Source organism: Pleurodeles waltl, chromosome 1_2 (genome assembly GCF_031143425.1).
Source record: "Pleurodeles waltl isolate 20211129_DDA chromosome 1_2, aPleWal1.hap1.20221129, whole genome shotgun sequence".
Classification (NCBI taxonomy): domain Eukaryota; kingdom Metazoa; phylum Chordata; class Amphibia; order Caudata; family Salamandridae; genus Pleurodeles; species Pleurodeles waltl.
Genome location: NC_090437.1, coordinates 310,500,341 through 310,514,160, shown reverse-complemented (window position 1 = coordinate 310,514,160; position 13,820 = coordinate 310,500,341). Strand labels below are relative to the sequence as shown.

Here is a 13,820-nt window from a genome sequence, read left to right as displayed (position 1 = left end):
CTTCCAAAAAGCAACACCCAAACAATCCGGTCTGTGCCTGATGGACTTGGCCCCCTGCAGGGTCATCTCAAAAGGTTTTTTCTTCATCCCCTTCTGTTTTCTGAAACGTTTTTGTTGGCTTTTAGGACTCTGTGCACTTTACCACTGTTGTAATGAATATGCTCTCCCTCTAAATAGGATACAACTGACTTACACCCAAAAGGTACATTTAATGTACTTTTAGGTCCCTCATAAGGTACCCAAGGCCAATAAACTAAATGCTAGTAATGGACAGCAGCACTTATTGGGTTAACCACTAAAAGTAGCCTTTTAAACCATGCCTCAGGCCTGCCATTGTAGCATGTAGTGCAGCTTTAAAATGCCAAGTCGACCTGGCAAAATCAACCTTCTGTCAGGCCTAAACTTCCCTTTTTAATGCAAAACGCACCCCTAAGGTAGGCCCACGAGGCAGGGTGCATGGTATTTAAAAAAGGACATTTTTTTTTTTTTAAAGTGTTACATGTCCTGGTAGTGAAAGCTTGGAGGTTCTTCACTACTGAAAGGCCTACCTCTCCCATTGAATAACATCTGGTTACCTTATTATATTTAAGAGTTACGTTTTGATTGGGATTAGGTACAAATGTCATGTTTGGACTCAAATGAGTTTCAATTTAAATTATTCTTTGATGGTAAAGTTGGGTTTTAGATTACAATTTTGAAAATGCCCATTTTAGAGTGATGACATTTTCCTGTCCTAAACTTGGAGGCCTTCTACGAGTTTCCAGCTGCCTGTGCCCATTAACTGCTCCTCTTCAGGAATGTGTTCTGGGCCCAGTGAACAACAGGACCTGGGTGAAGCTGTTAGAGGGCCATTCTGCCAGGATGAGAGGGGTGGAGCTGTTCCCTTCCCCACCTACATTCTAAAGGGCTGTCAGACTATCAGACTCAGAAAAGAACCTGACAGCAGGCTATTGCCACCCTAGGTCACTTGTAGCCCGAGCAGGGGGATAAAGAACTTTGCAGAAATAGATGTGGGGTGCAATCTAAGCTTCCCCCACTTCAAAGGGTGGCACCAGGGATAAATATTGAATCTCCTTAGCTATTTATCAGTACACCTGTGGACACTACAGAAAGACTGCCTCGATACTACCAGAGGTTTGCCCTCCCCTCTGAGAAGGAAGGCCGGACCTACTCCTCCACCTCAGGCTCACCAGAGTGACTCTATGGATCAGATAGATGACCTCCTGTTCCGAGCTCCAGGGACAAACTCCAGAGGCCTTCCCGTAACTGCTGAGCTGCAACTGGACCTGCCTGACTGGTGTAGGCCTCTGCTGGAGCGCGTTGCTGATCCTCAAGAGGTGCCTCCCTAGGCCCTGCATCCTTGGCTGCAATCAGTTAAACTCGTATGAGAAATCTTAAAGTTCTGAACTCTGCATGACAGACTTTGAGAAGGTAAATATGTCAACTGGGATAACCTGGTCCCTGTATCTGGCCCCACCCCATCGCAATCAGCTTGGACTTGTGACTTTGTCCCAGTCTCGCATGACCAGATATCCAGTTAGCATTTCTGCTTCTTGGCACTAATTTTACTTAAAAACAGTATACCACCAGTTCTCCCACTTGGATTTTTGTTGTTTCTGTCTCACTTTATTGAATAAAGTGTACCCTATTTTTCAAAATTTTGCATTTTTCTTGCGTTGCGTTTTCGCTTGGTTACTCTTTGCGTGATGCATAAACACTTAAATATACAAAACAGGGATGGATGGAATGCTAGAATTAATCTCAGCCCCAGGTAATTACTTGGTGTCCGAATCCCAGTCCATTATTATTATGCACACCATGCCACCTCAGTTTGAGCCCAGACATATGAAAATCAGGTCTTGACCCTGTTCCAAAGGGAACAGTCCAGCTCGAACTGCCAGGTCCCAGGAACAGGACCAGCGTCTGGACATACCCTTCCCATTTGATCATTGGAACAAAGGTATACCACCACTAAGTTGCTTGTGTTTCAGCTCAGGGATGACTCGCCTAGTAGTTCAGAATGGACTGTTCCCACTGGAGCATGGTCAAAATGATTTGCACATGGCTGGGTCCAAACTGAGATGAAAAGGGTGCAAAACAACAATGGACTGGATGTGGCCCAGAGCAATTGTGAATGGCGGGGATTAATTCAAGCATTCCATCCACCACGTTTTTGTACACTTTAGTGTGTTGCCATAAATATTTTACACTGTCCCTGTAAGTTAAGCTTTACTGTTTTTGTGCAAAGCTGCCAGCAGGATAAGCAAAAGTTATTTATTGGCCTATGTGACTCACCCTGAAAAGGGCGATGGCTGTTGCTTGGGAAGTATTTCAGCCTCCCCCATTAAAAAGCCAGTATCTTACAATGTCAAACAAAACAATAGTCGTTGGTTAGGGAACAAGTGCAAAGTGCACAATTTAGATTGGAATAAATGTATGTAAAAAAATTCTCATTTGTAATGTGGCACTACAATAACAGGTTAAATGACAAGTTTAATATGTGTTGAAATATATTACCAACTTCAGTTGTTGAAAGAAAAAAAAAACATTAAACTCACTATAAGTAACAGTGCATTTACTTTAACTCAGGTAAAATACACTCACCGAAAATTCAAGCAAATTACCTAGGAATGCATATCTGTACTGCTTTACCAATTAATGAAGCTAAGACACAAAAGATGCACACCTAATCGGATACCGAAATCAACTAACATACAAGAATTTACTTAGGATTATATGTATGCAAACACAGTCACTCTTCTCGACAGCTACGATTTGCTTGTTTGCCCAAGTATGAAGAATAAACATTGTGTGTGCGTACATTGATCACACAACCTTACAAAAGAAGTTCCCACACTTTCCTTAACAACAATTAGGAAGACTGTAGCATTGTTATTAAAACATCTAGCCAGACAGCTACATAATGTGGATGTGCATAAACAGTAAGTGTACCACACTACATAAATGCCCTCCAAACTGTGGCTGTGAAGCAGGTGACGAAGGGGTTGGGGGGTAAAACAGGCAACCCAAACTTGTTATTTTCGCTCATAGAGGACTCAGCAGAAAGGGGATCAAGGAAACTGAGTTACATTGCTTAATAAGTCAATGTACTAGATCTGGCACCAATTTCAAGTTAGCATCACAATTTAGGTGCATTTAATGGAATTAAACAATTCTATCAGCCACAGTAAAGCCAGAAAATCTGAGAAGCCAAAATGGAAATTAAATTTTGCTCAAACAGCTACCCAACTTCCAGCTGTTCATTCTGCACGTTGATCTCCTTTTTTCTTGAGCTTTTCTGAATAGAAGCAGAACTCAACTTTTGTTGCAAAAGGTTTAAATCTGTACAGATGCTGCTTAAACTGCCATGGATAATGAAAAGGAATGGAAAATATTTCTTATTGTAGGCTTGCAAAACACTTTGTGTAAGAGTGCACAAGAGAACACCTTAATCGTAAACCTGGTTATACTAGGGCACACCTTAACCATAACCCTGTTTATACTATGCAGTAGCTGCATTGACCAAGATATTTAGGGCTTGCCTGCTAGGCAATTATTTATTTTCAAAGTAGTGACACTGCAGACAAAACACAACCACACCCGTATATATGGACTACCCAGCACATGATGCACCTTAAAATGTGAATGAAATGAAACTCCACTGGCATTACCCAATGCCCCAGCCAGTGGATGCATCACATGGGGTGATGTATAAGTGAGAAGCTGCAGAGAAAGAAGCACTTAGATATGAGGAGGTTTGTCACCCTCACAAGCGCCCCATCTCCTCCCAGTGGGCCACTCTTCTAATGGACTTCAAAAGAAGATGCGCAATGTTGATCTTCCCCCATGAGACCCTCCCATTTGTGTCCTTGCCTACGGCACCCCTATCACCTCCATCCCTGCCCATGCTCCATCGTCATCATCCCAGTAGCGATCCCCTTCAACCCTCCTTACTGCCCCCCACAGCCAGCTCCAGACAACTGGCACCCTGCTAGAACTGTGCTCCCACCCTGGTCAATACGATTACTCACCTCCACTACACTCTTACAAAGAGCTTTTCCTGCCACCAACCTCAAAGGGTTATGCCCACTCCCTTCCCTAGATGCTTTACCCCCAGCACCCCACCCTTCCCCGCCCCCAAGTGGTTAGTCAAACTCTAGAATTCATTGGCCTCCTAAACACTACACAATGCCCCTTTTATATCCAGGTTATCCTCTATAGTTCCCCTTGAGGCATACTACACATATGTTTTTGTTTTTTTAATCCTTGGAGACTCGGTGTTCCAATACCGTGAATTGTTTTGTCATACCACTGCTGCTGTATTTGTTACAAAAAAAAAAAAAAAAAAACACACAAATAAAAAGGATAGCCAGAGAGATAGAGAGAGAAATAAAAATCCATACAGGGAAGTTACATGGTAGAATTTCCGTACAGGATGACAGGTAATATACGGGGGGCGAGGACATTTTACAAGTCAACCACAACCAGGGAAGTGTGACATAAATATCCAAGTCGTATTCTGGCTTTTACAAGAGTATCTTACACACTGATAATCTTGGTAGCATACTAGCCATAAACAGTGTCAATAGAATAACGAATGAGAAGAACAAAACACCACCAGCACGCTTGTTCATCAGGTAGCTCTCAGACCAATCTTTAAAAAAGCCCAGATGAAAAGTATGCAGCTAAGGGCCTCTATTGCTAGTGGATAAAATACATAAACAGATCCTCAAAGATATTGCAATTGTTGTTTTTGTTTTCTTTTGGGGGGGGTGGTGTTGAAAAATTGAGACTAAAGTAAAGATCCAGGATTTTGAATAAAAACTGGAAGCTTATTTGACTCTCCTTTTAGAGCTGCCGTGCTGGAAATGAATGGGCAAGAGAGGTGTTTTCATTCCCATCTCCTGTGTCACCATTAGGAGCTGCCCAGAGGCAGAGCCTGCGTCCAACAACCTCAAGACAAGCTATGCCAGGCCTGCACAAACAGAACAGAAAGAATGTTGGAGGCAGGAGCACAGCAGGTATGTATGTGAGCGCCTCACCCTCCTTGGCAGTTTTTCTCTCAGTCCCCACACTGAGGGTTACCAGCATATCCGGGACGCCTGTTCACCCTACCCACACTCATCCTCCTTTTCGTATTAAGTCCTCAAACGCATTCCCAGCAGGCATCTTTCTGTCCTCCCTCCAATCACCTGCTCTTGGCTTTCTTCCTACTTCCCAGCCACCCCCAAGTCACCTTTTTTCTTTGCCCCTCCTCGAGAAGTTTAGTTTTGCCACCCCTCCTCTGTCAACTTTCAAATCCCCACTCCCCTCACAGAGTAACGCGGAACACGTACTGCTGCAGGGGGCCGTTAGGGTAGCCCCCTCGACCCTGCTCTCACCTTCCATTAAGTTGGGAGGAGGTGCAGTGGGGCACATTAACAGCCCCCTTCAGCAGCACGTATGTGACGCTAGGAAGATACATGTCTGGGTGGTGCAACAGCGCAAATTTTAAACTGCTGGGCCACAGTATTTGACAGGGACATTGAACCAGTCGCACAAATACTTTTTGTAGCTGCAAATTTCTAGTTTTGCGGTTGCAATATTTGGAACACTGGCTGTGATGTCCTAGGAGGACTGCTTAGACACTTCCGCATGATAGCATGTTTAGGATTCCACCCACTGTAAGAAACACTTGCAGTAGTGACGTCTACAAGCATGAAGGGCACTAGACCAGGAAACGGTTTATATATTTAGCATGGCTTGTTCTCTCGTGCCATTTTACAACAAAATGAGGACAAGCAGGTTTAGCACCTCAGCTGTTCCAGTGCACTACTGTGCACGCTCAGCTTCCCAAAACTCAGCAGCGCGAAGCAGACTCCAATAGCCGCATAGACATCTTTTTAAAACTAATCAGCTTCAATCAGAGAATAGCTTTGCAGACACAAAATCACCTTTACCAACAACAACCAACTGGCAGGAGCCCAGGACACAAGTGGACATTAAAGAAAAAAAAAAAGGCACATGCGCATCACTGAGATCAACAAGCAGATCAGATTCATTTCTGGGAGGCCTCTTCTAACTTTAGTACAAGAACGTAAAATACTTAATAGGTACACGGCTAACATGTAAGAATTAAATGTTACTGTCAAATAGACTGTAATTACCATTTCAAACATAAACGTAATAATATTTTAAAAATCGAATACCCCGCATTACAAAACCGACTAAGCCTTGCCAGCAAATACCTATAAATGTACACTTTGAAGAGGAAGATTGGGTTTTTAAGGACTGATTAAAAAAGCTAGCTCTAATATCCACATTTTTAAAAATCCTCCTACAACTTGAAAACAGTGGGAGTGCTAATGGATTCACAAACCGATGCAGAAATCTACAACAGAAAAAAGTACAAACACAAATTCACCCCTAGGTCTAACTCAGCGGGCTTTCTGGCAACAGAATATCTGCCAATGTTAAGACAAATCTTAAGCGTTTTTTTCTTATTCCGTCCACTTCAAAGATATTTTAAAATGGAGAAATCCCTTCCCTTATACCACTACAAAATAAGTGTGTTTCCTACCAGCAATAAGTATGCTTACTACTGTTGTGTGAGTTTACATGACTAAAAATAATAATAATAATAATAATAAGTTAAAAAAAGTAAGGAAACAACTCTGGAGGTTAGGGACTGCCCACGCAGTTATGGCTTTGTGGGTGATGACACCAGCATTCCTGGAAACAGCCCCTCCCCCCACAAACTTAAAGATGTGGAAAGTCTCCCACATTAGTAGACTGTACATGGCACTATGGTCCATAACCAGGTATCGGTGTACACAGATTAATATTTTGTGCATCAGAGTCCATTATTTGCACACCTAAGCTGACTGTTCGAGCACAAACGTTGTGAACTGGGCCTACATATTTGTTGTTGCTAGCATAGTCACTCAAACCAGAAAATTTAAGTGGGCTACACTCCTTTGTTACTGTGAAAGATAAGCATTTAATTATAATAACAAATTATATTTACATCCCTACTTTAGTTTCCACTTCACTATAAGTTCAGCTTTCAAAGAGCATATTTAACAAATCAAAGCCATGGATTTTGAAGAGAATTATCCAGTTGTTGCCAGTCAAATATGATTACAAGAAGCGATAAATATTGCACAACATTATGTGCACCTTAACACAAAGGAAAGTTACACAACATTACAAGATTTGCACATTTTTATGCAAGGGTAAATCCTCAGTCACCTCAATGATGTTGGTACCACAACCAATGTCCACATTCTAGCAGAAACAATTGTATGGGAACACATCACAAACGTGTTTTGCAGTAGAAGCAGGCTGCAGCACACCAGTCTTCACATTACATGGTTGTTTGCAACTCAGTCAGTAGAATAATTGTGTCAATTTATGTGCATTTTTACCGTATTTCCACATGTAGAATGCCTCAAATTTCAACATACCGACTTTCTAAATCACATGAGAGAACTACTGGTTCACAAAATTTCCATTAAGTATCCATCAAGCTGTCACGCAGGAACTAAAACATTATTAAAAGCCTAAGGCCCTGTCCACACCATCGTCTTAAGAATCCCACCACACATATCCATGTTCTTCCAATCAGGTTCACACAAGCGCAATATCTAATATCTACTAACACTAGCGTAATCAGAATACCAATATACAGAAGACAAATGTATGCAAGAAACCAGCTAGTTCCAGAAACTGCTTTAGAATTCCTTCAACCCTTTTTGTTGAGCTCCAATCACTGAATACAAAGTTGTTTGAAGAAACCCATGCCACATGTAATCAGACTATCACCCCCTCCTCAATTTGGGCTGCACCCAAAGTTTTCTTTTTTTTTAAGTTCTCACCCAAGACTGTTCGTGCAGACCTTTTCCCCCAGTACACCATGCACTACTAAGAGGTCATGGCGACACGCTCCTTTATTACAAAACAAATGAATTCAAGTCACTAAGTACACTGTCTGATGACAGCGTCCCTTGTGCTCCACAAAGCTGAGTATAAGTTGTGGTCTCTTCACATAGTATGTTAGCTTCAATTATATTTTTTCCACTTGTTACATTGTGAATATTTGCTACACAGCCTAGGCATGGTGCTTTGATTCTTCCAGTGAAAAGTCAGTAACAAGGTTCTTAGGAGAGTGAGACTTTTTAATTATGTATGTCAGTTTGAGAGATCCGTTTGCTACGATAAAGCATTCAGTCGGTGGCGGCTACACAACACTAAATAGCGTGGAAGCAAAATTATCAAGGCCCTGGGCTTATTTCCTTTGGCTACTGCATGCTGGGTGTGTTTTTTTTTGTTTTTTTTTTTACACATTTCTACTTGCTACACAGTAACCTTCTTGAGCTATAACCATCAAATACATTTAAAATACCTGAAGTAAGCAACTATTTCACATTGATTTGCATACATAATGCAGTACAAAGATGTTTAACCAATATGAGTAGTCTGGCTTTCATTGGCTGCAAACGCAGGTTGCTACAAAATACGTAATTGCCTAGTTTGTTTCACAATCTATAGAAAGAACAAGGGTACTTCTCATGGAATAATCGACACAGTTCTGTTATCTACCATGGTTCTAGGGGAAACACTAGATGGAAATTTACAAAGAAAATGTATGAGATAGGAATAAGCATAATGGATGCCCTCCCCCCTTTATAATTTCTCCCATTTCAAATCCATTAGAATAACTAAAATTGTATTGTCTATCAACTGTTCATGTATGTGTCCCTTGCAGACTGTTCAGCTGTACGGTGCCAATGAAACATGAGTAGAATTTTGAAGAATCAGGTCTGCCAGAATAGAGTTCTTGCAATCCTACTGTACAAAATACAGCAATCAGGAAGTTAGCTAGCATACATGTCATAACTGTAAGCATGCAATGCAAATACTTCATTGACATAAGTCATACAAGTATTATCAAATAAAACAGGCAACATAAATGAAGCATAAATTACAAATGTGCACACTTCTTATCCACCTTCGTAAGCAGTGCCACATTTGTCTTCTTATCTGGTTAAAAGCACAGGCATGCTCTTCGGGCCTCCATGGGTGTCTGGTTGCTCTCCATGGGCAAGAGATGTTTTAATCAAGAAATCTTAGTTTTCCACACGGGCAAAGTGCTGGTAATCCCACTGTATACTGTGCATTTTAGAAGAAAGTGCCCCACGGCTTCTAATTATCCCATGTCAGACTGTTAAAGATTCCAATCTCCACTGATAGTTTGAGGTCACACAGTACGAAGTCTGGAAGCTTTTACGTATCCAAGTTTACTTTGAAACCTGATTGAGATATTCTGTGCTGAGAGCTGGTATTAATTTAGCTTCCTATATTACCTGTGCTCTTATTTGGCTCTCAAGGGACAGACTTCTTTTAGTACCCGACAGAAAATTTACTCTGCAGTGGGATTATGGGAGCTAATGCTGCTGAAAGATACCAGCACTGGCGTGTGATGGCAGCTAATCACATTTCTTCACTATTTGGTCTACTTTCTTAATGTTAATCTTAGATGCCAGGCCATATGTTTCAATTTCTGAACCACAGACTGAAGCAGCACGACATTTATTTCAGCTTCACAAATAGGTCGATCAAACAGAGAACAGCTATACACCTCACAATGGTATCTGCATGTTTACTTTGTGCCACATATATCTCAAAAACTCACGTGTGAAATCTGCAGGAATTATAGGCCATATAGCGTCTGGCAGAATTTAAGAAGACAGTATAACAACCATAAGATATGCAAATGTACATGTCTATGTAAAATACTTTTAATTGCATGAATGATAGCCAGGTCACTTACGACAACTCCTCAAAAACCTGTATGCATTAAATTGAGTCTGGGATAACAATCAAATAGACCATATGAAGTACATGGAAATTATAACAAATGTAACTATATTGGAGAACATAAAAACCTTGTACATTTTTTTCCTTTGGTGACATTTGAACAGCACTGTATTGCAATGAGTCGCAGCACTGTTGGATTTGGCTACCTTAACACCCTGGTGCAGAGGATTCCAGCACCTATCATTCATTTTCTGCGTGCATATGAAAAAGACTACACCAATACACTGGTTAGACCAGGATAAAAGTTACTAGCAAGTAGATTAAAAACATCCCCATATTATGCATGTTAAGTGTTAAATGCAAATAAAATACGCAATGAGGTTCCGACATGTTTTTTATCTGTAAACCAATGTTCGCTAAATCTGTTATGAACAACCTAAGTTATAACACTTTAGAATTGAAAAGGATGCATCCAATATAACTAATTCCGAGACTAAGTTGCAGCTGGGGGTGGGGGGACGGACGAAAGCGCTTCAGTCCAGCACAACGTGTCCACTTCCTCATTTGCAGATTGCAATGTCAATACCAAGGAGACTCCTAGGCAAGGTGTGGCAGTACTAAACCACAAAGGGCGCGCAGAGTGCTTTTTGTACAAAGCTAAGGAGGTTTTAACTGATTAACATACAATTTTGCTTACCAAAAAAAGATCTAAATCGGCTTGTATGACTAAGTGTTTCAAGAAAACTTTGTGCCCTTTTAAAGGTTAGTTTCACCACTTTGAAACAATCTTAAAAAAAAAAAAAAAAAAAAAAAAACTTAGTGCAACGCATGCCTAAAATAACTAATAAGGTTCTTCTGAATTCTGCAAACATCCCTCTTCATATGACCCAGTAAAAAGTGTCTGAACAATTTGTTTGCCACAACCTCTATGCTTGTTCCAAGTACAGATGTTTTCTCACCTTACAGTGGGAATTGGAAAAAGACAGACAGGCAAGCGGAGCGGATACAATCCCAATCTTTAGTGAGAAAATATGGACTGCCAGTAGTTGTTCCCAGTCAGCTTCTCTTCCGACAATCCAAAATCCGAGGGATCTGTTTTGCTCATGAAAACCATTCTGTAAACACACACGCCTCCCCCGATCTGTGTTCCATACACATCTCTAAATGCGCACCACCCTGCTCACTTCCAGGATGACACTGCAAGAAACATTATCCGATACAACACTCCATCCCACACTCAAAATGGCAGAGACTCAAAACCATAGCCTCAGCAAAACATGCCAAACGCCTCTCTTTACTTTGACAAGTTCTATTAAATGACTGTGCAACGCACATCTGCACCTCCACAACATCAACTCATCTCAGTAGCACATGACAATCCTGCTGAAAATCCATGTCATCCAACTCTATACTGCAACACAGAATATCATTTTACTATCCACAACACACAATACCCACTGCCACACTACACCGCCAATCCTCAAAAACACAATCCCCCCAGCACACAATAAAATGCAATTTTAATGCTACGGTTGCACACACAAATATGCTTCAACACACGGCCTTCCTATTTAATAGATCACCACGTCCTGTCACATGACACCTCTTCAGGTCACATCTCACAATCCTGAAACGACACAAAAGCATCTCCGAAACCGCAAAACATTATTACTCTCCACTCCACACTAAACAACCCACCCCATAAAAACACGCCGTCCGACCCATAGGCTCAGACAGGTATATTCAATTCAGATGAGTGCACCCATGACTTACACTAATTTCAGTTTACATAACTGACACTTACCACCAAGTCTTTGGAAACAAAAATGCAACTAACCGTGGGATTCAAAATAGTGCTCCATTTGAACCCACTCGTTCCAGTCAGAAAACAAATGTCACTTTTATGTCAAAAGTGTTTGGCCCAGGGCCAAACATGTCAATCTGTTATTATCAATAATTGCTAAAAACTCAGGGATCGAATTCTCTCAATGTAGTCTTTCACGGTCTTATCACTCTCCCTCACCCCAACTTTCCTAGTTTCTATAACATTTCCCTTACCCTGCTCCGGAAGACCAGATGTAAAACGCCGCTCCCCGCACCAAAGCACACATCCCTTCGCCATCCTAACACAAGCACACCTCATAGCAACAATCCTTGCCAGTCACAATACAAAGGGGCACCACCGACACAAAATGCAACTCCCCTCACACCCCCACACACAGTACAACATCGTTCAACACACACGAAAACTCCTCCTCAAAAAAGGTAATCCCTCCTTTAAAAAAAAAAAGTCGCCCAAACCACAAGAAGACAAAACAGGCCAACGTCACGATTCTGACAGAAAATAATAATAGAACAGCAATCTAACGTTAACTTATTTTATACAGCGCGTCATTTATCACTTCTACCAGGCAACAACTCCCTCCTGTGAAATATTAACAAGTACCCTTAAACAGTACTCGCAAAGCAACAGCTCCCGTCAGTCCCACAAAACACCCTTATACCAACTAGGAAAACAATCTCCAAGACACCGAACGACGATCCTATTGCCAAAAAGCCCTCTCATGACTCCCTATGCCTTAAAACGTACGCCCTTTTCCTGAAACACTGGGGGTGCTGCTACGGTCCATCCCAGACGTGAGTGTTATGTTCCGGGGTTCAGCCTGCTCGGGAGAAGATGCGGAGGGGGTCAAGAAGGGGCAGGTACTCACCCATCCATGGCACAGGGAGGCGCAGAGAGGAAGCGAGTGTCGGAGGGAGCGGCGCGGACGAAGCAGGGTTGGGGCAGGGAGGGGGCGGCTCCGCCTGCTGCTGTTGCTCTAGGCTGTGTGACAGCCAGAGACACAAAAGACGGACTTGATGCGCGACCGCCAAGCCACCCCCAGGGCGAGGTTTCCCGGAAGTCGCCGTTCTACCCTTCTCGTTTTATCCAATGCGTAGCAGTAGCCGCCGCCATCTTGAGGCGGTGCACTTCCTTAAACTGAGCCTCTGCGGAGGGCGAACCCCTCAGGCTTTAGTGCGGGAGTAAACCCGGAAGAGGACGTTGTATACCGCTGAGGTGCAACCTTAGCAAGGTTCGGAATGGGCTGTTCTGATGTAAAACGCGTTACAAATTACTTTTGTTGTCAATCAAAATGTACCATGGCTGGCGAATGTTGGACACCTATCCGGTTTCTATCAGGAAGTGCGTCAGCTCTGCCCTTTCAGCCTGCAGTAGGAGTATTTTGCAACTACGACCCGTTTTGTTTTCTGCCAACAATAAATGGGGGTACTTTAGAGCACACTGAATTGATACAATGGTAGTTAGCATTGGAGGCGTTATAAAAGTGAAGTTGACAATGCCCCGTAGACATGCAGTAGAAAGGTCTTTTACGTGTTCAACTGGTCGTTCGTGCCACTAACAGCCTTTAGGCAGGAGATAGTTCCCAGGATCATGCATGTGCGTCATGACATAGGCCTGTCTCGTGCATTCTAGTCTTTTTTGGCCCGGGAGGGGCCCCAAAGTGCCACTCTCATAATGGTGTAAAGCTACCGCCTTTACCAGGAGTTAAGTAACAAGCATTTGCAATGCAACGGGTCTTGCATTTCTCCGAGTTAGAGCTATTAGTAGTTGTAAACTCCCAACCTGACTTTTCTTGCCACATTAAATGGAAAAAAAGAGCGCATTTGCGCTGCTACAGTTCACTCGTAGTGAAACCTATCGACAAAAGTGCAATTATCTACGTAACCGTCAAAAATGCAATTAACTATGTAGCAGGGTCGATGTCATGCAAAGTGCTAGACTTCTGCCAAGCGAGGTCGCGCTGCGAAAAAAGATACAAAAGTAGTCCGGACGGAAAACAGCGAGCCTCGTATGTTTTCAGTACGTGGTTGCTGCGCTCGAAGAGGACTAACCACCGGGAAAGGCATGACATATGCATGCCTTTCACTAATGAAAGCAAGCAGATTTTAAAAGGCAAGCCCACAAACTAATGTAAGACACTGACGTGACATGGACAGGGCTCCAAGCCCTTTTCTAACTA

General features: G+C 42.4%; 1 protein-coding gene across 4 annotated transcripts in view; it reads right to left on the bottom strand.

Moving 5' to 3' along the window:
• The window catches only part of PTBP3 (polypyrimidine tract binding protein 3), a 467,207-nt gene extending 454,518 nt beyond the window's left edge, over window positions 1-12,689 (bottom strand). Inside the window, exon 1 of one of the 4 annotated variants that reach the window (XM_069238700.1) lies at window positions 12,510-12,689. In XM_069238700.1, coding sequence (XP_069094801.1) covers window positions 12,510-12,517 — 8 coding nt within the window. In that variant the 5' untranslated portion in view covers window positions 12,518-12,689. Of the gene's footprint in view, window positions 1-10,757; window positions 10,887-12,509 lie in introns of those variants that run through there. The other 3 variants (XM_069238675.1, XM_069238683.1, XM_069238691.1) reach the window with 3 other exon arrangements.
• Between the last annotated feature and the right edge of the window lie 1,131 nt (window positions 12,690-13,820).